Source organism: Synchytrium microbalum (genome assembly GCF_006535985.1).
Source record: "Synchytrium microbalum strain JEL517 chromosome Unknown SmJEL517_scf0016, whole genome shotgun sequence".
NCBI lineage: Eukaryota > Fungi > Chytridiomycota > Chytridiomycetes > Synchytriales > Synchytriaceae > Synchytrium > Synchytrium microbalum.
This window is the reverse complement of record NW_022158365.1, coordinates 402,277-426,672: the sequence shown is the minus strand read 5'-3', so window position 1 is coordinate 426,672 and position 24,396 is coordinate 402,277. Positions and strand designations below refer to the sequence as shown.

The window sequence follows — 24,396 nt, the reverse complement described above, 5'->3', positions numbered from 1 at the left end:
TTTGCTCACTGTCTATTCTATTACACCTTTCTGTTTCTAAAACGCAACACCATCCTCCGAGTAAAGTAATGCAAACACGGACAAAGCTTAGAAAGGTCTACTGGCGCATACTTTTATGTATATGCATACCAACAAAATACAATGCAAACGCATTATTACTTGACTACTTTAATTGGGGTATATAAAAGGGTGCAGTTTTGTGGCAAGCCAATTTCATTTACGGCACGAAATGATTCGTTTACAGAGAGATTGGCTGAGTGATTTCAATCATGTGCCCAGCAGAGATTTGAGGCAACTGCTTGTATCCTTTACGTTTCAAGATATCACGGACGGACTTGACCAACTCTTCATAAGTTGGCATACGAGATGCTTCACCCAATACTTTGAGCAAGGCATACGACAGAGCACCAGAATATTGTCCTCCAATAGCAGTATCGGCGGAGACTTGGTCGTCCAGACATCCAGAGAGACAAATTACATCGGCTTTAGAGGAGCGACTCACACCGTCCAATTTGAAAAAGACTTCGGAGTACTTTTGTTCAACGAGGCGGCCATGCTTGTCATAAGTATATGGCAAATCTAACATGGTGCCGCTGTGGCAGCAGTCGAATGTACAGAAGAAGTGGACGCCCTTTGGAAGATTGTGGACGAGTATCAAGTTGATGTCCTGATGAAAACGGAAGCAGAAGGTGTTACTGTGTGGTAATTTGTTTTCCGAGCTCTACGATTTTGTTCAAGGGTAACTGAAGACTTACATCGTCTACGATTTGACCTGCAGAGAGGTAGTCACTTGGCACTAGAGTGTCGTCCATGCCATCCTCTTCATCGCCTTTCTCGGATGGAATCTGGGACCCATGTCCAGAGTAGTGTAAATAAAGATGGTCTCCAGCTTGAGCACCATCGACCAACCTAGGTTTGATGTTGAGAGGGTTGAGTAAAGGACGCAAGAGAGAATACAAATCACAGTTTAGACTTTACCATTTCATTCCAGCAACAATGTTGGCAAACGTGGGAAGCTTCTTGCGATCTTTCTGGTCATCTATCAAAGGACAGGAGAGACTTGTAAGCATAGAAATTAAACGGACCAAAAAAACAGAACAAAGAAAGCCCCGAAATAGCAATTCATACCAGTCAACAGCATCATATCTTCAGGAGCATCAGAGTATCCCAATCGTGTAGTAATGAACTTGTGCACATTCTTGACATCATTAACACATCCCTTCAATTCAACCTTTTGGTCAAAGTAATTGATACCTAAAGCAAAATCAATGAGTGTTACCATGTCAGCTTCGATACTAACTAACTCAATACCTCACCTATCAGCAAAGCCCTTTTACGTGCTGGACGTGCAGTTCTCGACGATGACGAAGCCGATTTAGGTTCAAACAGCTTTGATCCAGCAGTACCGTGACTACGCGATGGCGATTTAGCCAATAAATCTTCAGAGCTGGATTTTTTGAGAGACATGGATGCTGGTTTCTCTGCAACTGCTTTCGATGGTGAAGCAGGTTTTGGTGATGATGCATGACGAGCACGTGGAGCTTCAGCTTCTTCCGTCAGCTCTTCTTCAGATTCGGTGGTACGACGACGGTACGTGGATGAAGATGGAGTGCTGACAGCGACTGAGGCTGATTTGTGACGGGTAGTTATTGGTTCTTCTTCATCTTCGTATTTGACTCGTGATGAAGATGGACGGGCTGATTCTGGACGTGACCGAGATGGTGTTGGTTCGTCTTCGTCGTATTTGGTGCGTGCGGAAGAGGTTGAAGATGGTCGTGATTTTGATGACGGTAATGGTTCGTCGTCATCGTACTTTCTAGCACTTGAAGTTGCAGTCGCAGGTCGTGAGTACTTGGGTGCTACTATTGCTTCATCTTCTTCATCATATTTACGTGATGAGGCAGTAGCACGTGGCTTGGTAGATGATTCACCGACTTCATATCGTAAACGAGATTCCGGTTTAGCTGTTCGAGACTTGGTATCCTCTTCGTCGTCGTATTTGGATCGTGATGAGGATGATGCAGAGGCTGGACGTGCTGATCCAGTTCGTGAGCTAGATTCTACTTCAGCAGCGTGTTTAATGGAGCTACTGGCAGTACTGGCAGTGGCAGGTCGGGACTTTGATGCTTTAGATACATCTTCGATAGAGTCAGCCCAATCGTATTTAGATGGCTTCTTGGCGTCAACTTTTGAAGGAGACTTGCGAGCATCTTTAAAGTCCTCTTCTTCATCTTCATGGCGAGAGCGAGTTGATTTAGGTCGAATAGGCTCGTCGTCGTCTTCAATAAATTTCCCAACTTCACGAGTCTTTTCACCCCGTTTCCTAACAGGAAGCTCCTCATCTTCATTCACGGAAGCAGCTGGAGCACTCTTCTTGCCTTTGGTATCAGCTGGGATAGGAGCAGAAACAGCAACCACAAAATCACCATCTCTTAACACACCAGCAGGCGACTTTTTAGGAAGCAAGGAAAAGTCTCCAGTGTATATGTAAGCTGAAGTAGGATCCAATTCTTCATCATCAGCAAAATAGCGTTCACAAGTATCTTGCAATAAATCCAAGACAGTCTGTGATTCACGATTCGATTTTAATTCGGCTACGACTTTGCGTGGTGGTGCAGACGATGGATTTGTAGCAGATTTAAATCCAAGGAATACAACAGTTACACGTGGCACTTCGGTAGTAGCTGGAGCCTCTTTCTCTTGTTTGGTTGGTTTTAATTCTGATGCTGGTTTACTACTACTGGAATGGCGAGAAGGTGCTTCCTCAGCACGAGAAGGAGACTTGCGGATTGGTCGTTCAACTACTGCTTCTTCCTCCTCGTCTTCATCTTTATGGCCACGAGTAGGAGATCGTCTAGTAGGGCTAACCTTTACAAAATCATCTTCTTCGTCTTCAATAACGGGTTTATGTGTTGTTCTTCGGTAACTGCTGGTATCTTCATCCTCGTTTTGGCCTCGCATATCCCTTGTACGTTCAGATGAAGATGTAGGCTTGTGGTCAGGCGTCTCTCGATGTGAGGAGTGAGATGGGGAAACCTTTTCTGGAATAGCTGATGCACGTTCAGTGATTTTGGCGAGTGGTCGTAACTCTTCATGTTTGTCCTTGGTAGGCATATAAGAAGGCATTCTTAGCGTAATAGGTAGAAATACGAGGTGACTCTTGTTGATTTACAAGAGGTGGTTCTCCTGGTTCCGCCCAGCGATTGTTGAAACGAACCCACGAATCCAGCCCACATCCAAAGTTTCAGGGTCGCCTTGGAGCTCGATCACTCATTGCAGCTTTAACCTTTGTCTTCTTAACATCCACATCCAACTACAGATATTCTAAACATGTCTCTCTCTACCAAGCAACGGGAACAACTGCAAGCTGCATTCAGACTTTTCGATAAAGGTAGGTTATTCACGCTGGTAGATGGCATCAAATTTTGAAAGTTAGACTGATGCGATTTACTTTCATTCAGATGGCGATGGTACCATAACAACTAAGGAATTGGGAGAGGTTCTCAAGTAAGTCCGTTTCTTGTTCCGAAAAGTACGCAAACTTGAATTGCGACTAAATAAACCATATTTACATATTAGCGCTTTACATCAAAACCCTACGAAGGAAGAGCTCCAAGATTTGATTAAGTAAGCAGTCGGCCTTGCTTTGTCGCATCAGCTTCACGTCGCGCGAAAAAAACTAACCCACCCCTTTGTGTTTTATAGTGAAGTAAGTGCAAGGGTACAAAACAAACCAATCGCAAGAACGATTCGTCTAAGTTTGCACGAATCTAGATGGACGCTGACCGTACTGGAACAGTCGAGTACGTTTCTAACGACATTGTGGGCCGCCTTTTCTTTTGTTGAAGCGTTCGACAATCTCACACCTTTTATCTATTGCCCAGTTTCGAAGAATTTGCAGCAATGATGGCCCGCAAGACCAAAGACACTGATGAAGATGAAGAACTCATGTATGTCTTAATTGTGTTGAATACTGCTTGCCTACACATCCTGACTTAGAGCCTGTTTTTTCGCATAGGACGGCATTCAAGCTGTTTGACAAGAACGGAGACAGTTTCGTCTCTGAAGGTGAACTCTGTGAAGGATTGAAGTCTTTGGGAGAAGACATGACTATTGCTGATGTCAGAGAAATGATTGCTATGGTTGATCAAAATAGTGATGGAAAGATCAGGTACATTTGCATCTTTCAGGTCTTTTTCTATTCCTCATTCTCACATCACGCATCAACTGCATAGTCTCGACGAATTCCTTAAAATCTTCAAAGCTCAACGAGGGTAAACAATCTAACCAACGCTAAACTTTTTATTCGTACCATAAACGTCGTGTATATGTGAATAAAAAACAGCAGTGTGCAAACGGACAGAAAGAATACATCCTATATATCAAATCACAAGATACTGGTCTCCGCCTTGTTGGTTTCCTTTGTAGCAACCTCTTCTTCAACACCATCATCCATATCCATCAATGATTGCTCAGTAGCCAATAAGGTCGCAGTAGGTTGCGGTTTAAGTGGTGGATCAAAAGTCATTAATTCATCTTCGTCTAGTTCAGATGACAAGTCAAGATGTGATCCTCCACCTCCACCACCACTCATTGATGCAGCATCTCCTTCTATACTGTCTGCTCTAGATACACGACGTTCTCGTTGTGTGACTCCGTATACATTGCCGGCTCGTATCAGCAAGGCGTGTAGGACGAGTCGTAAATCGTTGGGAACCTCTTGGAGTAGGAGATTCACTACTTCATTGTAGAATAATGGTATATGTCGTTTGAACTATACACCAGAAGCAACAAGTGAGTCGTCGTGTTGAATGCACATAGGTCACTTGATGTTGTGATTTTTTTGCGACATACCTGCTCATCACTAAACGACAACAAAGCGTTCAGTATACTGACAACCACTGGCCTCCAAGCATTCACATTCCTCCTCTTGGTTTCTGGGTCAAGACTGTTGTATAGACACATCACATCATAGCTCAGTCTATAAGGATACATACGATGAGTGTCTTTTTCTCCTGCCACGAAGCACAAACTCACGGTATCAATCTCTTCTCAGTCTCCAACCGAATAGCGACCTTCTCATCCGTCGAGTCTGAGTACATTTTTATCAAAATCATAAGATAACTCGAAATGCTGGTTGTCTCCTGTTTCAACAAATTGGGTAGCTGTTTCATGAATCCTATAAAAGCAAGCAAATTAGGCACTCCACGAAACGACCATGACAGCAAAGTTATGACACGACATACCCATCTTATACAACGCCATCCTCAAATCCATATCATTATTAAACCGTTGCGCAAACCGATAACTCCTCTCAAGACAATCAATCAGCAGTCCCAAATGCCTAATAGTTAATGACCGATACACGGCATCTTGCCCTGTACTCAGAATCTCATGCAACGTCTGTATAACCAGCAAGTGGAGGACGCATTTGACGATGATGGCTTGGAATTCTCGTTTTTCAGGTCGTTTGGCTAGTGGCCGTGGTGATGCTGGTGGAGTATTTGATAATTTAGATCCAAAGGTTTGTTCGATCGGTTTTGTTAGAGTTGTTTGTGGTTGCTGTTGTTGTTCGGATGCTGGGACACCATCGATTGTCAGGGTGGCGACACCATTTACAAATGTTACGGATCGTCGTGTTGGCTTTGGGCTCGGTGCAGCGCTATTACTTGCATATTCACCAATATCAAAGAATAATCCATTTGGTGTCGTGATTTCAAATAGGTTGACTAGCATCTTGCATAGTTTCTCCCATACATCATCTGTCAGCCTTTGTACATTATTCTCGATAAACTGCTGAAGACATGTTGATCCAATTCTTGCAAGTGTCTCGTTTTCTAGTACCAACAAAAGCGAGTCAACAAAAAAGCCGCAGTAATGGAGCCCAATGACTTGAATACCTTGAGTCATACACACAGTCAACAACTCCAATACACCATCCAACTGAAAACTCAAAGTCTCAAAGTAATGCGAAAACAAGTCCACAAACTGCCTTAAAGCTTGAATCAACGTGGTAGACAACCACACCGACATGTCTTCCTTGTTTGGGAACTTTGTATGCTCTTGTTTTGACAGTCTCAAATCATCAAATATCGGGAAGAGGACACCTTTCGACACAACCTCCCAGAAATCGCGTGAGAATGAACCTCCATATGTTTTCAGAGTGTCAAACAGATATGTCAGACCCCTAGAAAAACGGATGTGAGATTTTTCCAGAGCAAAAAATGTTATTCGAACATGTGCATACCTTGTTCTCACTTCCAAATCACAGGTCATAATAACCTCATACAACCCAAACAATATTGGAAACCAGAACCTCAGACTAGGATCTTCCTCAATCTTACTAGGTGCGAATACATTGCCAACTGATGCTTGAGTAGTTATTTCGGCATTGATGGTTTGCTGTAACAGCTTAGACCCTTGAGCAGACTTGGCAAGATCAGCCATTCGTGGAATGGCTTGTCGAAGTACTTCAATGGATTGGAGACTGATTTTCCCAAATCGCTTGTTTTTACAGAATTCGACAAGACATGATATAAAATCTGCAAAGGTTCCGTTTGCTACCACGCTCTCGAAATGACCTCTGAATATTGATTTGACGATATCAAAGGCGAGCAATACGACGGGTTCTAGTTTTTGTTCCAGTTGATCAGCCTCCGAAAAAAACAGAAAAGAGACCGTCAAAGACGTCATACCATATGGTTCTCTGGCAGCTCTTATAAATGCAGCAAACAATGTCTTCCAGCCAGATTTCATCGATTTGGCTTTAGCTTGCACCATTTGCTGAAGACAAGCCAACACCATATCTTTAATCTTTGGATCTTGATTGAAACCCAGGACATGTTCAAATGGCCGTAGGAAATCCTTTTGGAATTTGAAGTTTGGTAGCTCTTCCAATTCCAAGAATTTCATGGCCATTTGTCTGAGCTTGTCGAGTGCGAAGAAACCAACGTTCGAGTTGTGATGACATCCAACCTAAACAAAATCCAAATTCTATGTCAGCAATTAAGTCGCCAAAAAAGGATGGACGAGTGTTTCAGAACAGACCTGATTGAAATGATCTCCTAATATAGCCCAGATATTCGACCACTCCATACGAATACGTTTCATATTATAGTACGAGATCTCAACAAGTCTCTGCAAACAATACATTCTCGGATGCTCTCGATCTGACGATGATGTGATTTCATCCCACGATACAAGACATAATGCTCTCACGAATTCCACAATGGCCGTCTGAGTAAAACAATCCACGTTAGATATAGATAAATCTGCGCATTTTTTCTCATACTCACCCCAGACAATCGAACACTACTTGTAAATATATGATCCACAGCTAGCGTCATTTGCATACTCATACTACCATCAACAGTCATTTCCACGTACGGTTTACCCTTACTATCTACCTGTCGATTCCCACCAACATGTGATTCACGACGTCCCGATAAGCCTGGATCTTCAGATGATCGTGATACACGTCCATTATCACCACCAGGTCCACCACCACCAGACAAGATTTGCAGCTTTTCAAGCTGTGAGACACATACAACTACATCTCTCCACGTATCTCCCAAATAATTGCCCTCTAATACAGCAATCTCAAGCAATGTTCGAATAGCTTCTAGATTCTTGGGTCGTAATTCAGCCAAATTCGATAACTGCGTGAATTTCGACAAGGTAGATAAGAATGCCTGCTTTTCTAAATCCATATCAAACAGACATATGATTCGAATGGCATATTTAAATCCATCGAGACATAGTGCAATGGTATCTAGGTCTTCACTTTCTTGTAGTGGGCCAGAGCATCCAGTTAAAACCGCCATCCAAATCAATTGGAACATGGGTTTAACATGCTCGTAATGACTAGCAGCATAAAACTGTGCCATGGAGTTATTGTTTTGGGATGTAGCTGATTCGGATTGTGAATTACCGCCAGCACTAGGTAAATTATGACCACTAGCCCCCTTTTTACTGGTCTTTGATTTACTAATATTGTTAAACATGGCTTCAGACTTTTGTGCCATGGCTTGTGAAGCATTAGCAAATTGCGCTAATTCCTTCTTGGTTCTGAGAGCAGAGTTGGGTGCTTGAGCTGCAGCAGCCTTGTCTGCTGCCTTTTCAGATTCCTTGTCTGGCCTTTCATCCTTCATGACAATCTCGTTCGTGGCAATCTCATCAAATATAGCTTCAAGAAATTCTACTGGCAAATCTTTGCCTTCATCTATACCTCGATTGTTCTTTACGAAATCGGCCTTGGTCATTCGTCGTTTGACTTGAGTATTATGTTGATCAGTGTTGAGCATGACTACTGAATATGCAAGTACGTATGCAGTATCTGGAAATCAAAAACAGGCATCTTGGTTAGCTTGTGCAAACCATCAACGGCTGGTAGGATTTTTGCATGGGACAAAATGAACAATGTTCAACAATCAAAACCCACCGGCACTGGTAAAAGTCTGTGAATTGCCCTTCAAGTACCGTTCAGCAAACTTGAGCATAAATCTATCAATTTTTTGGGCTTCTCCAGGCAACCTGAAGCTCTGCAAAAACGTACGTAAAGCTTCTACAAATCTCATATTGGTCATATCCATTTCATCAACGAAGGCATGCATGATCGCGATATTTTCTTCATCACTGAAGGAGAAATTTTTTTAAGGAAGAAATGTGTCGTGGTATCGAAATGCAATGCGTTACGCACCCTTCACCCAAGAACTCCCCAATAACCTGCTTAGCAAGGCCTTCAGTTCTCAACAAGAATCTCGCAATATCTCGTGGCGTCCTTGACGGTATAATACGTTGATCCAGCAAAAACTGCAAACCCTTCTTGGGTTTGAAATTAAATCGTTTAACACCTTCCATGGATATCTGTTTACGTTGTTTCAATGACTCGAATTGGGTGGGGTCATCTTCACCTCGTTGACGACGTTTCTTGGCTTCTTCTTCAGACAACAGACCTAATCCACCACCAGTATTTTCACGCTCATGGCCATCTTCTGATTTTCGTTTCTTGTGGCCCTGCTCATCATGAGCTGGCATATTATCTCCTGGTTTACCACCACGAGCAACACACCAATCTACAAGAGGTTTCATAACTCCATTGACCATAAGTTCCAATCCACGTTTTTTCAATTCTGCATAATCTCCAGTAGCAGAATAAAGTCCACGTAATTGTTCTCGTGTCAGATTGGTGAGGTTGGCTGTGGTTATAGCTGGCGCAACACCAGAGTGTGGACCATTTCCAGCCAAAACACCACCAGCATTTTGCTGTTGCTGCTGAGCTGGATCTATGGCATAATGCGTGGTCATAACTTTACCAAGAGCATTCATCAATCGTTCCCAGATATTTTCTCGTGCTCCTGCTTCTACATCACAATCATAGTTTAGATAGATTTCTACGAGTACACGTCCACCATCTGCAGCTGGATCGGCCAATATCTCCTTCATCTTGTTTAGACATGATATTCGTTGATGGAAGGTAATGGATGATCGAGCTTCCAAGATTGGAAGTATGATTTCTGTCATGATGACAGACAGTTCACGCTATTATAAACGAGGGATTCTTCGTCAATTGTCATTGCCACAAGCAACAAAACCAGCACCTATACAAGTGTACTACCTTCAAGACAGTTCTCAACCCGATCAACACCTTCCCAAATATCTGCATGGCAACATCAAATACTTGTGGCACAGCACTAGATGCATTACGACTGAGGGTCAACCCCAAATACTGTTTGACGGCATGTATAAAGAGAATGGCAGAAGCTGACACTCCATTCTGACTGGACGAGAATAAAACTCCAGCTGGTGTAAAGAATACGTATAGATTCGATGCCAGAACCGAGTCAACGAGATGTAATGCCAATAGTTTGGATCTCATGGCGTGGGATTTTAAATCAGTGGCTCTAAAAGCACCAGTCAGCGACCCTTGTCAGCATTTTTTTGCAAGGTGCTTTTACAGAAATTTACAAAAACTCACCCTTCCGTTGGCACAGTCTTCATACTCAATTTACACAGTGCTCTAAACACTAGATACACATCCTTGACATTGGTATCTAGCACTGGATCACGACTAATAGTAGGAGTTTTACTTCCTCTGAACGTTTCTGCCAGAATATCATGAGAAGCACGTAAATCGGCTCCTTTTGAGCTGCCCAATTCATGTAAATTATCTTGTGAGATGGATCTGCGAAAGCGACCAAAATAGGAAGTTGTTATCTCCGAATGCTTGCATCTTCAACAACAAGCTTAAATTTCTTACAACTTATCAGTACTATCAGCAGGCGAACCCCATTTACTACTCGTATCACTACCAGACGGAAACGAAAATGCAGTTGCCGTAGGACTATCTCCATCCTTTCTTTCTGTAGCTACTCCTTCTACTACAACAACAGACGAAGAGCTACCATCACTAACTGGGGAGGTAGGACTTGTGTTTCCAGGTTTTATTATTGGTTGTTTCGGTGGTCTTGGTATCCTTTCAAAGACGGCTTGTACCATTTGTGTCAGTGACGACTGAGCTAGTAATTGTGTGGTGGGTGATTTCGATAATAAGAATATGTTATATGTTGTTCGGATCGCTTTCAGGAGGACGCCGCCGTGGGCTCCTGATTTTGGGTCAGGCGATGATACTGATGCTGCTAGTGCCTATGAACAAATTGTGAGTGCAGAAAAAAAAATCAAGCAAATAACAAACTACAGCATACCTTTATGATCTGCAGCTGCACCCGCTCATCCGTAGTCTCACCACCCGCAAACGTATCACAAATAGTATCAATAACTTGCGCAACAATCCCACTCCCCGACGCCCCACCATCTTCACGATCCCCTTCAATATCAAGACTACTCCTGGCTTCATCATCTGCTGTATCATCGTCATCTGATCTCGACTGACGTCCTCTCGACGAGGTAGATGTTCGCTTGTTAGTATTATTGGTTCCGTTTTCAGATGCTGCATCATCATGACTTTCATAACGACTCCAGTAATTGTATGTGAATAGTTTGCCTAGACAGTCGATTGCTATAGATGCGAGGATTGGGATTCTGGATTCACATGCGATCTGGAAGGGGAGGAAGACTGCTGCTATAGATATTGATGGATCTCCGCGTCCGACACTTAGGGCTTCTAGTGCAGCTGTTTGAATGTAAAATGAAAGTAAATCCATTAGCAAAATAATTCTTTGATGTTGCTTCTTCATAAACGGTCTTGACTAAATGCCTCCAATTTGGACTAACACGTCCACCACGCAAATACCAAGCGGGCAACAAGAAAAGCAATAGCGAATATATGAATTTCAAACTAACTGGCAGTCTCTGTTCGTCTGTAATTGACACATACCGCTAGCCTTCGAACAGGAATCTCGTAATTGGAGAATCTTCTTGCCTTCTTTGGCGCTCGACAATTGTTCTAGTGCAAGCTTGATGAAGACATCTGATGACTGGCTTGCATTCGACGATTTGGGCACCGTATTCCGAGGTGAACGCGGCAGAGACATTGTTCTACCTGATGTGTCTGTTTTGCGGATGGAAGTGCAAGTAGAAACACAGGATTCGGACACAGGTAAATTTGACAAGTGTCAAGTTGGATTACTGAATATAGTAGTTCTGTAGCATTTATTTTCTCTTCTGAACACGCTGCGTGCGAATGCATCGATGTGCTTTGCGCGAAATTGGTCAAATATAATGGTGAGATGTTCAACGACGTGTGTTTAATAACTGTACAAAACAATAAAAGGTCTAGCCTTCTTGACCGAATTCCTCTATAGAAAGACCGTGATGTGTCAGAAATCAAATCCTGATTTCTCAAGACAAAAACCCCCATTGCTCTTCCTTTGTGATGAACTTCCAAACTTACCAGTCCATTTCGTATACCTGGCAATATCCTCGTCAGCAACTGATTTACGTGCGTTCTGCAAAGCACGAACAAAGTCATGCACAGTCAAATCAGGTTCTAACAATTCATCGGCTTCCACATCCGTCCATGACTTTTCTATTGCACCTGCATCACCTGGTGAGCACGGCGTCAAATGCCTTGTTATCATGTTGGGATCTTTTCTGCTGGGTGCATCGACCTATGTGGAGTTCAGACTCAGCAAAAAATCCAGAACGTGATAAGTATGAATACTTGCATATTTGAAGTGAGTAGCGGACTGCACTTTTCTGACGGGCTCCATTAGCGCATCACGAACCAACACAGCAATGTCCGATCCAGTATACCTAAATTAATGTTCACGGCATATGGCTCAAAACGATTTGAATATGGCTTTCAAGAACAATAGCTTCGTACCCGTCCGTCCTCTCTCCTAATATCTTATAGTCACTTTGAGTCAATTTACATGGAGTCGTACCAATATTCAGCTGGAACATCCTGGCACGAGCGCCTGCTTCAGGTATTGGAATGTAGATACGTTTCTCAAATCTGGTGCCGTGCAGAAAAAGTCTCAGAACAGGAACCAGATAGTACTTCAAAACAGCCACTTTTGAACTGACCTTCGACGAATAGCAGGATCTAACTGCCATGGAGTATTCGTAGCACCCAACACCAATACACCAGTCTGATCATGACCAACTCCTTGCATTTGTACCAGAAACTCTGTCTTGATACGTCTACTGGCTTCTGATTCTCCTTCACCACGTGTTCCTGTTAATGAATCGACTTCGTCAACAAAGATGATGGCTGGTTTGTTTTCTCGGGCCATCTGGAAGAGCTGTTTGACCAATCTAGCGACAAGCATTCACAGATGAGAACAAGCAAAAAAAGATCGTCTAAAAGAGCAATATGACATCTTACCGTTCAGATTCACCCATCCATTTACTGACTAGATCTGAGGAACTGACTGAAAAGAACGTAGAATCTGCTTCTGTGGCAACAGCTTTGGCCAAATATGACTTCCCTGTCCCTGGAGGCTGATGCAGAAAAAGAGTTAAGATTTAAACATCATGATAATCGCCACGTAACAATCAACGTACTCCATACAACAAGATACCCCTCCAAGGTACTCGTTTACCTACACGAAGAGATTACGTCGTCAATAGCTCATCGACAATACGAATGTAGAGGGCAACATTGTTTACCAGTAAACAAATGTGGAAATTTGATTGGCAATATGACAGCTTCTTTTAAAGCTTCCTTGGCAACTTCCAAGCCAGCAATATCATCCCATTTAACATTAGGTTTCTCAGTCAGAATAGCGGATTGTAATGCTCCTTTCAATCGCTTTGATTCAGCATCTTCCTTCTTGTTGCCTGAATCATCGTCTTCTTCATCATCTTCGTCTCCTGATTCTTCACCCTTTTTCTTGGGTCCTACACAAACGAGAATGGCGTTAATCAAGCAAGAACAATTCTCCGTAGACTTAGGAATACAACCAAAAAACGGCTGCTACAAATTACCAGATGAACCGTTGGTTCCTCCTCCAGCAGGGACAGCCTTCTTCTTTTTCTGTTGTTTATTTATGACCTCCTTTAGCTTTTCAGCTCGCTCAATATACTCAGTACATTTCTTCCGTATAGATTCCTTTGTTCTTTCATTCTTCTCATCTAGTTAGGGCATGTCCAAGTCAGCACTGCGAATCGACGTGTAATGTTCAAGCATTTGAGGCCAGACAGTTACATTTCATGGCAGTCATAAAGTATTCCAGACTGTTGTGATATAGCTTGTATGCCTCTTCGACATTTCCCTTGGCATCTTCATCAATCGCCTTTCTCACAATTTCAATGGCTTTCTAAATAAATGTTGATTTTGTTTCAATAAATAGTCAAGGCACTATAGGTTCCACATATTCATGATATATAATTGCTATAATATAGATCTTCATCTGTATACGTACTTGCAGAAAGTCGGCATTTGCCATTGCCGTCAACGATTGTTTGTCAACTCTTTGTGATTGATTCCGATTAAGATGAGATCGCCAGTGAAAATTGCCAATGAACGTACTGCTGACTTATGTATGCAGTTACGGATCTTATGGAATATGAATCTATACTTGCACCAAACGCACGATTGTGTTGAAAAGTCAGATATGTGAACGGTGCAAACAACAAGAAGTTCCTGGCATGAAACCTTTTTATTTCCGATTTCATGCATTCAGTGCGTATTTGCCGTCGCTTTTGCCCTTGTCGGTTTGAACCAAAGCGTATCTTCAAAGAGCTGATTGCTCTTTGACGCGTTTTTTTCGCTGATCTCACGGTCTGACGACTATCACTGCAGTTCAAATTGCGTCTAAAATCAATATACAACGTATTCTTTATACACAATTGACGTGTTGTCATGCATCTGCTGAATCTCGAAGTCTTTGAGGTTAGGTAAATGTTTTCAATACTGAAAACGTCATTTCATAACATAGGGAAGCTAAGCGAGACCTATCGGAACCATGTCGGGCTCAAAGCTTTTAGCTCCATTCAAAGTTCTAGTTTTACCATTGGGTCGCAACAACATATTCTTTCACTGTCATGTCGCAGACCACTCACCTCTGCATAGTTCGATGGACAAGCCCAACAAGTTTATAACAGCTGCCCACAAAACTACTGCGAAACTGCATAAGATGTGGCATAGTTGGGGGGAAGCACCCGAAAAATCAATTAAGAAAAGGACATTTGATCTGGGCACAAACTTGCTCGACAGGATACCCGTCGAAGAGAGTTTTTGCATGTCTATTCCCTCTCTCAAAGGGCATCATGCATCCTCACTAGGCGAGGTGAGCTTGTAACTATCAGTTTGCACCGACAAGCTTCTCAACTTGTTGCAAAACCATAGGTGGAAGTCGCTTTCGTCGGCAGCTTGCAGCAAACAGAAGTGGAACAGAAACTGCATGCTCTTGTCAAGAGTAGAGATGCGTTTCATAGACGCTGGTTTGCTCTGTCGTGTCTATGTCTTCCATTTTCTTTGAGTCTGGTAAAAGTGACGTGTCTTCTCCGAAATTGCATTTGACTTACACTGGTGTTTCAGTCGATAGTTCCTGGTCCCAACTTACCAATGGCATATAATTTATATAGAGTGTATTGTCACTATACGGCTAAAAATGGTGTTGCCACGTTAGGTGAATTCCTAAACATCAACAGCATCAGTTACAAGCCTGTTGATGCTAGTATCACGTATGATGCTGACACGGGACTGATAAGCCACGAAACAATACTGCAATTGTCCCGGTTGTCTGAAGACGCTGATGGGGTAGAGACTGCGCTAATACGAACAAAACATCAGATAATCAAGACACTACCACAAACTAATGCAAGTGTATAAATTGATGGCAAGAAACAGGAACTACTTGATATATATAATCGCTAGAATATCGCATCATAAGCAATAATCTTGAGCAGTAATTTATATTATGACAACATGGTAGCATACACAATAGAGCATGTCATGCATGTATTCGTGATAACTTCTTGCAGACGCGATAATTTCAATAATTTCCACCTTTAAGGATCTTGCCAAGGGATCACACACATCGACTTTTGATAGGCTACCAAGTCCCTCTCTATCTCGCTTCATACGGATAAACATCAATTATATATGGCACAATTAGATGGGAACTTGCTCGGCCAGGTATGTTAATTTGACCACACATCGTGTCTTCTCATTTGAGTGATGCCGTTCGCTTCTGGTTCAAGGCGATACAAAGACGTCTTCTATCTGAATTTGAGCTTTTTGAATGCATGAGTTGTGTTCTTTACTCCAAACTCATGTCTCCTTGCGAGAATCTATGGCATGAAACATCAAAGTCTCACATCTGCACATCTGTGCTCACTTCTAGACACTTTATATAACCGTTCTCGTAATCAACTGAAGCCATGTCGGCTACTACATGCCAGAGGATGGACCTCCTCCAGCGTTCCCTAGATTGCCCGAGGGTGTGCTCAGTATCGGATCACCAGTGGTCGACCTTGATTCGCAGGACGCGGTGGTATCTGAAGTTTCTCCATTGCCAATGGAAGCGATGAACATCATCATCAAAGGGATCAATGAACGCAGAACACTGCACTTAATGGTTCTAGTTTGCAAAGGTTGCAATAGGGCTGCAGTCAGAGAACTTTATTGAAAAGTAAACCCATCAACGAAGTTCTTCACGTGTCTTAAATGGATGGTTGAAAAGCCCTTATCTGATGACAAGTATCACCAGAATGCTCTTTCGCACATTCAGTCGTTCAATATCGAGAAGAGTCATTCAACAGTGACAATAAGCAATCTTTTGGTAGCATGTACCAATCCAAAGGAGCTGTGCCTAGCATCTAAATATGGTCCTGCCTTGCTTTCTGCATCCCCTGCACTTGTTGCACTCGACCTCGAGCAAAGTCGTGATGTAGCCACTAATACAGGATCGGAATTGTCTGAGAGGGATTGGTCACATTTTTGGTCTACTCATCATAGTATTAATCGTCTGGATCTGTTTGTCAGTGACTTGACCTTGGCTCGAATGGCGGACGCAATAAGTCATTGGAAACTCGCTGGTTTACTTTAGAAGCTGAGGCGGTAGATAATACTATGTTTTCAGCCTTGGTAAAAGGAAGTGAGACATCCTTGCAACTTCTCCTCCTTTTCTTGGAAAATTTCCATTGAATGCTGGTGCTGCAACCGGGTCATTCAAGAACTTGAAGCGCTTGACTATGGAGGGAACACGCTTAACTTCTTGATTTCTCAGCTTTTACTTTGGAGTCTTTGCGACTTGGAAGCTGCACTGGTGTGAAGCCACAGGTTAATTTCTTTTCTCTAGACTACGTCTGTGGAATATACTCTGTGGACTATACTCACTAGAGATCTGTTTCCTACTTTTTTTAGGCCTGGCACCGCTATTAACAGCAAGTGCCCATGCTTTGAAAGCATTCGTCTCAACCCGATATGAAGAACGCATATTGGCTCCTGGTATATTTCTCTCGCATGGCTTTAGCTGCTCGGACGAACTTGGCCTGATGGATGAGGACTTATTAAATGAGGCCTGTTTGAACGAGCACGTCCTCTAATCAACTTGACGTGTCTCCGCCTTAGATGGAAATAGGTCGATCTCGTATTTGATCTCGTGCCAAAAGTGCTCCCAAATTTAAAGACCGTTTGTCTTGACGTGACAGGGCTCTGAAACCAGGCTCATCGATGCAAGGATTTCTCGACACATTTTGAATTTCACATATTAGACATTACACAGGCCCATGGCTTCGAATATTTTTACTGACCGAAAACCGGGTCACCTATCCCTATATTGCCAGAGGACATCCTATACTGCATCGTCAAATGGATTCATAAACGAAAGACACTCCACTGGATGGCACTGGTCTGCAAAGATGAGAATATAGTGGCAGTAAGCCAACTATATAAACACGTAGTAGTATCAAGGAAGTTCTACCAATGTCTCCATTTCATTCTATTGGCACGGTCGTCGCCTGTCAGCATGTATCACCAAAACCCATGGGAAATTTCAGTCGTTGGATCTCAGGTCGTCTATCCACGGGTTTCGAGATGAACGGTATTCTCAAATAATTATACGTGATCTCTTATTGCATTGCACCAATCTGAAAAGCCTGGATATCGTATCTCTTGCATGCAGTATCTCCAGGACTATTGAAGCTGGAACTGCATATCGATGTAGCACCTGATGTCATAGTATGGTCTGACAAGAACTGGTCTCAATTTGCTTCCACTCATCGTAATACATGTACGCTGAATGTGTGTTGTACCGAGAACGGTCGAACGAATAATCTTGCTATAGCAATGAGTCAATGGAATCTCAGCAACTATGGTGACGTACTAGATGACTGTGTATGTACTGCTTTATTGTCAGGCAGCAAAACGTCGCAGGAAACAATTCCATGGCGACCTGCCCATCAATGCAGGTGTCACGATGGGCTCATTTGAGAACCCCAAGCACTTAAATATTTTCAATGTCGGATTTATCTCTGGTTTTTATGTACCAGATACTGTTATATAGGATTGTATTGCTTTTTTGGTTTACAGCCAAAAGGTAGTTCTAACAAGTCAAACCCACGATTTTCACGATCTATTACAGAGCCCTTGCGGATATATTGGCAGTAAGCTCCGATGACTTGAAAGCCCTCACCGCAGAATGGTACGACGGGCCAATATTTGAGCCCGACATCTTTCGTTTGAACACTTTAGGAGTATGGCAGATCCGATTGAACGTTGTCGATATACTGGCTGGCGGATTACCTGAACGAACACATCCTCTTCCCAGTTTGACTTCTCTCGACGATGTCGAATGGAGATCAGTGGATCTCTCATTTGACCAAGGTGCTCCCAAATCTGCAGACCATAACTCTTGAGATGGATGATGGAAATACGTCTCAAAGACTCGTATATTGTATTGATGATTACTCAACTGGCTTATCTTGAGAGTCTAAAAGTGCATTGGTATCCTCCAACGTCAATCTCAGGCAATCTGATTGTCATCGGCGATGGCTAGCAGACCATCAAATGTGCCAGTCTTGGAAATTCAATGGATTAATACAGTCTGGGAAGATGGAAATAGTGTTTTTGTTAATATTTGTGATGGCCTCATGGATGGATTTGGGAGCACATTGGTCAAATGAGAGATCCACTGATCTCCATTCGACAGCGAGAGAAGTCAAACTGGGAAGAGGATGTGTTCGTTCAAGTAAAACATCGATAAAATTAGTCTAATATTAGGGCAACTGCCAAAGCCTAAAGGGTTGAAAACAGATGGCACGTCGTAGCTCAGAAAACGTAGCAAATAATGTAAAACAAATGTAGTAAAGCCATAAATTGTAACAGCAAATGAAGCTTCCGAATTTCCGAAAATCGAATAGAGCTATGAAATCAGGTAGATCCAATTTTTACGTGACGTGAAAACTAGCTCAAAAAAGCTGAAACTCACTCACATTTTTTTCTTGGCAAGGCACCCTTGAATCAGCTAGAAACCACGAAAGGGATGGGAGACATTCAGATCAGCACCTCTGGGGACCTCGGCGAACATCATTCAAGCTCGTCGAGCGTCGTGGACGTTACAAAAATGACTTCGCCAACAGCATCAACGATTGTTGGAACGCCAACACCAAACCTGCCTACTGGCGGTGGAAAGGAGCCAATAAGTAGACGATCATCAAGCTCCAATAACTCTCATGTCGAACCTCATTTCGGAGCTGCCGAAGTTGTCCGAGACATCATCATCGGGTAAAGAAATGTGCTCTTTGTTTTCACTTTGAGCTGAAAGAGCTCCAGAGACTTGTTTGTTTGTGGGAGCTCCCGTTTCTGTATGTTTCATGATTACAGTTCCTGCTGTCGACACTCTGGAGCTTATACCTCCCACCACCAGCTCCGATCTAAATCTTTCTTCATTTCGTCCATTTCTTTATTATGCTTTATAGACTTTCAGATGGCCTAACAGCATTTCTTTATTACGATTTGTAGACTTTCTGATGGGCTCACAGTGCCGTTCGCTTTGGCTGCTGGTTTGTCTTCTCTCAACAATACCCATCTCGTTGTTACTGCTGGATTTGCTGGTATGCGATAAGTCTTTTGGAACTCTGGTTTGTGTTTGCCACATGATAAGTAACCTTTCCATTGCAGAAATCGTTGCTGGCTCCATCTCTATGGGATTGGGAGGTTTCCTCGCCGGAAGGACAGAGATTGATCATTACAATTCAGAACGAGCTCGTGAAGTTCGTGAAGTCGAAACTGTGCCTGAGCGAGAAGAAGAAGAGATTTACGAAATCTTTGAACCTTGTAAGTGTCGTTAGCTCCTAGCTAGGGTCATTCGTTTATGAATTGATTTGATGGGCTGTTTGTGGATTGATTCGAAGTGGTTGAGTGTATCTGCTGTGCATCATCTCGCACTCCCATGTACTCAATTGTTTTTGTTCTAGACGGAGTCACGAAAACATCCTTGCAACCCATGATGTATATGCTCAAACAAGACAAGGAACGATGGGTTGGTATGTATTTGCCTCCTGCTACATGGTTTAGTTGAAATCATTGACACTGACAGGTCATCGTTTTTCAAAGACTTCATGATGAAGTTTGAACTGGCACTTGAAAAGCCAGATATCAGTCGATCATATATCGCTGCTCTCACTATTGGAGTTTCCTACTTTGTAAGTACAAAAAGTATTCTTGCTTTGGAATGACTTGAGAAGCTGTAAGAATATTCGGTGCTTGAACAATATGTGCTATAACAATATTCTTCTCCATTAGATTGGTGGTCTGGTCCCACTCTTCCCATATATCTTCATGTCATCTACTACTGAAGCCCTGTATGTTTCCATGGCTGTCACGATTGCCGCATTGTTCATATTCGGATATGTGAAATCTCGAATTCTTGGTGTGCCTGCTTTCATGGGCGCTATTCAAATGGCCGTTATCGGAGCGTGTGCTGCTGGTGCCGCTTTTGGTATTGCAAGGTATGCCTTTCAGAGTTTGTGTGAGATTTTCATTGCAATTTTATTGAAATCTGTCGTTTCTGTAGGGCCATACCTAATACGCAGTAGCCTGCAACGATCACAATTAGTATCAGATCAAAACTTTCATCTCATTGTACTTATCCCCCACTCGCGCCTTGTATGAATACATTCCTTTTCTAGACAAATCTCAATATCTCATGTGTCTTTGACGAATGCACGATTGTTGTGAATTTCAAGAGATATTAGGTTAATTGCCCTGATCGAATGCAAGATGGTTCTGTATTTACGAGTTACAATTTTAAGTCAGGGAAGTACCGGCTAATCATACCACTTATTAGCCCTTTTCTCTGTATGAAAACATACCCTCCAACACCCTCTCCCAAATCTCCAAACGTTACTTGCCCACCGACCACCGTAGCATTTACGCCAGCGTTCAAGATACTCGATGCATTCCCATCTTTCGTGGCCTGAACGAAATCCGTATCAAACACTGTGAAATCAGCAAACTTGCCAACCTCAATGCTACCAACTTCCGACTCTTGATGTGCTGCATATGCTGCATTCAAGGTAAATCCTTTTAAGGCTTCCTCTATACTTAGTCTCTCTTTCGGAAACCAGCCTTCTTTATCACCGTGAGGAGATTTGCCTGCTGGAGTCAACCTCGTCACTGCCGCGTATAAACCTAATAGCGGATTTGGAGATTCGACGGGAAAGTCACTGGATAATGGTAATGGTACTGAGTGGTTAATAAAAGTCTTCCAGAGATATGAGTAAGCTGCTCGTCGACCAATACGCTTTTCAACGTAATACATATCGGAAGTTGCTGAAAGGCAGGGAGGTGAGACGGATTCACTATGTGGTGCCTCTTTTAAATCGATTCTTTTGCGCTTACCATGAGTAGGCTGCATACTAGGCAAGACACCCAACTCAGCAAATCTCGAAACATCATCCGGTCTCAATATCTGAGCATGCTCAACACGATGCCTAAATTCACGTCCAGACATGAACCCAATCTTTCTTTTTATGGGTGTCTCCAATTCATCATATCGTTTGATGGCATATTCGAATGCATTCAGAGCGACATTCGTGCCCTTGTCGCCGATAGCGTGTATGTTTACTTGCCACCCTCCAATCATCCACTAGTGTCATGAAATTGTCAGTGTAACGATGGAAACCTACACACTCAAATATACATACCTGCCAAACGAGAGACTCAAGCTCTTCAGGCTCTATTCTCAAAAACCCGGTACTATCCGGTTTATCTGTGTACGGATCCACCATCGCAGCTCCCCATGACCCAAGTGCACCATCAAGGAAGATCTTGACTGATCTAACCGTCATGAAACTCTTATGGCTATGTCGCAGCCCTTGTCCACAATACTTGATTCCATCACAGGCAAACATTACATAATTTCGTACTTTGAATCGTGCTGGCGTTGATTTTAAGATGCGGAGAAAGAGTGATAATTCATCGGCTCTTACTCCTGCGTCGTGGATTCCTGTAATACCATATGATGGTAACACTTCCATGGCTTTGTCAAAGGACTCGTTGGTTTCGGCGTCTGTGTATTTAGGACGTGCTGTTTCTGTGTTTGAGGAGAGTATGAGCAATAAACTCCACGTGTTTTTTCGATTGTACGTACGTACCGACATAGGTCATGGCATCGTCTATGAATATACCAGATGGAGTCCCATCAGCATTCATCCTGATTTCACCACCCGGAATCGTCAAATTGCTTGGAAGCTTCAGCAATTTGATTGCGGCCTGATTAACCCAATAAGCGTGATAGTCCACACGAAACAGAGCAATCGGAACACAGGCCAATATCGGATCCACGTCCAAATCAGCAGCAGTTGGAAACTGACTACCTGGCCATGTTGTTTGATCCCAACCCCTCCCAATAAGCCACGATGAAGAAGGATTTTGCTCCAAGTGTGCCTTCAAGCGAGATCTAACATCCTCCAGCCCAGAACTACCAGTCAAGTCTGCCTGTATCAACGTGTTTCCCAGCAAGATCAAATGACCATGAGCGTCAATTAGTCCGGGTGTTATCATTCGACCAGCTAGATCAAACAATTTGGCGTGTGGATGATCTATCAAGATGTCCTCGGTTTCGCCTACAGCCGTAAAGCGTCCATCTTGCACTATGAATGAAGATACCACGGGCTGGGAATCGTTCATCGTGTATATGACGGCATTCTTGACAGCATAGTATCCTCGAGCAGGACGTGGTACAGCCTTTGTCCTAAGTAAGGCAATGGCATCACGTTCTTGACGTTCCAATGGCAAGATGTGCTTGATCTGCGCATTGCAAAATTTTGACGGAAAGATGCAGGATATGTCCTCACGTTTCTGCTTGCTGGTAAAGGAGTAGTAAGACACCCAGAACAGCTCCGACTGCGTATAGTCCTAACTGTAAGTAATGTTTACAGAAGCTTTTAGTAAGCTTTGCTAACATCAACACAAAATTTGATCCTTATTACCTTGACATAAGGGCTCTGTAAGAGTGCTGCAGCGGTTGGTGGTTGCGTCTGCCTAGAAGGAAGACGAACGCTTTCAGCTTCATTAGCACGTCTCTGCCTCAGTTCGGTCATGTATTGTATGGTTTTGATGGGGGCGGACGGAAATCACAGATCTTCGGAAAGACGCGGCGACCAAGAAGGTTTAATAGACTTTTATGCATGAAAGCAAATTGTAGACGCATTCGCATACATCAGCATCGATCAACACGTTATCCTGGTTACTTTGCATCTGGTTGGTAACCACCAAATAAGAGCCGCCCTCCCGAAAATTAGACACATTGGAATCATCAACTGCTAATACCTTCGGAAATTCCTGCCACGCTGGGCAGAGGATGCCTTGATTGAAGACTCTGCGACATTTTGTTGGGTATAGCTAATATACGGACTAAAGACGGTCTAGCCGAGACAGGTACCACGTAATCCATTTCCCTGGGGACGAGTGCTTGCTTACACGAACAGGACGTAGTATGCACCACAATAGTAGTGGCAGAGAAGAGCCACCATCCACCATCACACCGCATCCATCTTCTACTCAACCACATCCTCGCGGCCCGCCAATACCCCAGAATTCATTACCAAATAATGCATCAAACACGACAGGTCATCAGCTACCTGTTAGACCTTACGAACAACCACAACGAGAGGAATCCGATTATAATAAACTTCCAAATGCCACTGTAAATGAGTGGAATCAATCTGCTGCTGCCATGAGGCCTCCGTCCTTCAGTCAAAATTCTCCCCGTGCCGTTTTCCAATATCCTCCTATACCTTCGTACGAGGCTCGTGCTGGTCCAATTAGGCCACAATGGACTGAATACAGTCAATCTCCCCGAGGTAACTTCTTGCACTTTTTTTGTTCTGCTTGGTTGTATATTTATCTGTACTACATTCCGTCATTATGCACTAAACTATTTATCATGATTAGATGGGACGTCATATTCTTCCAGTGGTAGGAGTGAAGGTAAGATCTAAGTAATGTGACCATCTTGAACGTTGCCAATCTGAATGTCTCCACCAAATGTTACCCTCTCAAAGAGAACCATCTACTTGATGCTTACCTGATGTTTGTCCCTCGACGTTGCCTTCCGACGGTTTGCAATTCTCTCAACGATTCGGCTAATTACGAAAACCGAGCCAGGACCTGTGTGCCCATATCCAAACTGACCTGGCCAAACCTCCACCAATGACAAATCGTTTCTTTAAACATACCATCACAACTTTATACTGATTTCAACCACTCGAAAACAGGTCCCACTCCTCCTGGCGTATATTCTGGAACTGGTGGTGGTGTTGTAAATATAAGTGCTGGCGGCGGGGGCTACGATGCGTATAGTAACAGTACTGCCTACCCACCAACACCCATACCACCAACAACGCAGCAGCAAACAGGTCCTCCATTAGCGGCCCCTAATAGCTATGGACCCAATCCTGGAGCACCTGTGCAGTACGCTACTGCACCACCTCCTTACCGCGCATACCCGCAAGACATTGAACATGTCAAAGTCGAGAGAG

General features: G+C 43.2%; 6 protein-coding genes across 6 annotated transcripts; 2 read left to right on the top strand and 4 right to left on the bottom strand.

Annotated features, from left to right (window-relative positions):
• Positions 1 to 238: 238 nt before the first annotated feature.
• On the bottom strand, positions 239 to 3,126 carry SmJEL517_g03260 (uncharacterized protein; the record flags this gene model as incomplete). The annotated part of the gene is made up of 5 exons (XM_031169188.1): positions 239 to 667; positions 756 to 909; positions 979 to 1,039; positions 1,129 to 1,254; positions 1,317 to 3,126. 5 exons carry the CDS (start codon positions 3,124 to 3,126, stop codon positions 239 to 241), a joined length of 2,580 nt encoding a protein of 859 aa, XP_031024857.1.
• Positions 3,127 to 4,387: 1,261 nt separating this feature from the next.
• On the bottom strand, positions 4,388 to 11,492 carry SmJEL517_g03259 (uncharacterized protein; the record flags this gene model as incomplete). The annotated part of the gene is made up of 16 exons (XM_031169187.1): positions 4,388 to 4,774; positions 4,855 to 4,981; positions 5,038 to 5,179; positions 5,247 to 5,837; positions 5,901 to 6,187; positions 6,248 to 6,629; positions 6,696 to 6,975; positions 7,048 to 7,236; positions 7,296 to 8,335; positions 8,441 to 8,634; positions 8,699 to 9,540; positions 9,617 to 9,902; positions 9,977 to 10,183; positions 10,259 to 10,644; positions 10,704 to 11,131; positions 11,336 to 11,492. 16 exons carry the CDS (start codon positions 11,490 to 11,492, stop codon positions 4,388 to 4,390), a joined length of 5,925 nt encoding a protein of 1,974 aa, XP_031024916.1.
• A 241-nt stretch (positions 11,493 to 11,733) lies between these two features.
• SmJEL517_g03258 (uncharacterized protein) lies at positions 11,734 to 13,850 on the bottom strand (the record flags this gene model as incomplete). The annotated part of the gene is made up of 11 exons (XM_031169186.1): positions 11,734 to 11,756; positions 11,852 to 12,068; positions 12,153 to 12,213; positions 12,284 to 12,415; positions 12,487 to 12,717; positions 12,788 to 12,903; positions 12,967 to 13,004; positions 13,072 to 13,302; positions 13,390 to 13,536; positions 13,610 to 13,721; positions 13,827 to 13,850. 11 exons carry the CDS (start codon positions 13,848 to 13,850, stop codon positions 11,734 to 11,736), a joined length of 1,332 nt encoding a protein of 443 aa, XP_031024917.1.
• Positions 13,851 to 14,369: 519 nt separating this feature from the next.
• On the top strand, positions 14,370 to 15,238 carry SmJEL517_g03257 (uncharacterized protein; the record flags this gene model as incomplete). The annotated part of the gene is made up of 3 exons (XM_031169185.1): positions 14,370 to 14,693; positions 14,753 to 14,890; positions 14,945 to 15,238. 3 exons carry the CDS (start codon positions 14,370 to 14,372, stop codon positions 15,236 to 15,238), a joined length of 756 nt encoding a protein of 251 aa, XP_031024912.1.
• A 3,736-nt stretch (positions 15,239 to 18,974) lies between these two features.
• SmJEL517_g03256 (uncharacterized protein) lies at positions 18,975 to 20,448 on the top strand (the record flags this gene model as incomplete). The annotated part of the gene is made up of 7 exons (XM_031169184.1): positions 18,975 to 19,135; positions 19,373 to 19,464; positions 19,532 to 19,687; positions 19,828 to 19,896; positions 19,967 to 20,055; positions 20,156 to 20,361; positions 20,427 to 20,448. The coding sequence occupies 7 exons, from the start codon at positions 18,975 to 18,977 to the stop codon at positions 20,446 to 20,448; spliced, it is 795 nt and encodes a 264-aa protein (XP_031024913.1).
• Positions 20,449 to 20,556: 108 nt separating this feature from the next.
• Positions 20,557 to 22,956, bottom strand: SmJEL517_g03255 (uncharacterized protein; the record flags this gene model as incomplete). Its single annotated transcript, XM_031169183.1, has 6 exons — positions 20,557 to 20,638; positions 20,725 to 21,184; positions 21,254 to 21,500; positions 21,559 to 21,947; positions 22,009 to 22,771; positions 22,846 to 22,956. 6 exons carry the CDS (start codon positions 22,954 to 22,956, stop codon positions 20,557 to 20,559), a joined length of 2,052 nt encoding a protein of 683 aa, XP_031024914.1.
• Positions 22,957 to 24,396: the final 1,440 nt, after the last annotated feature.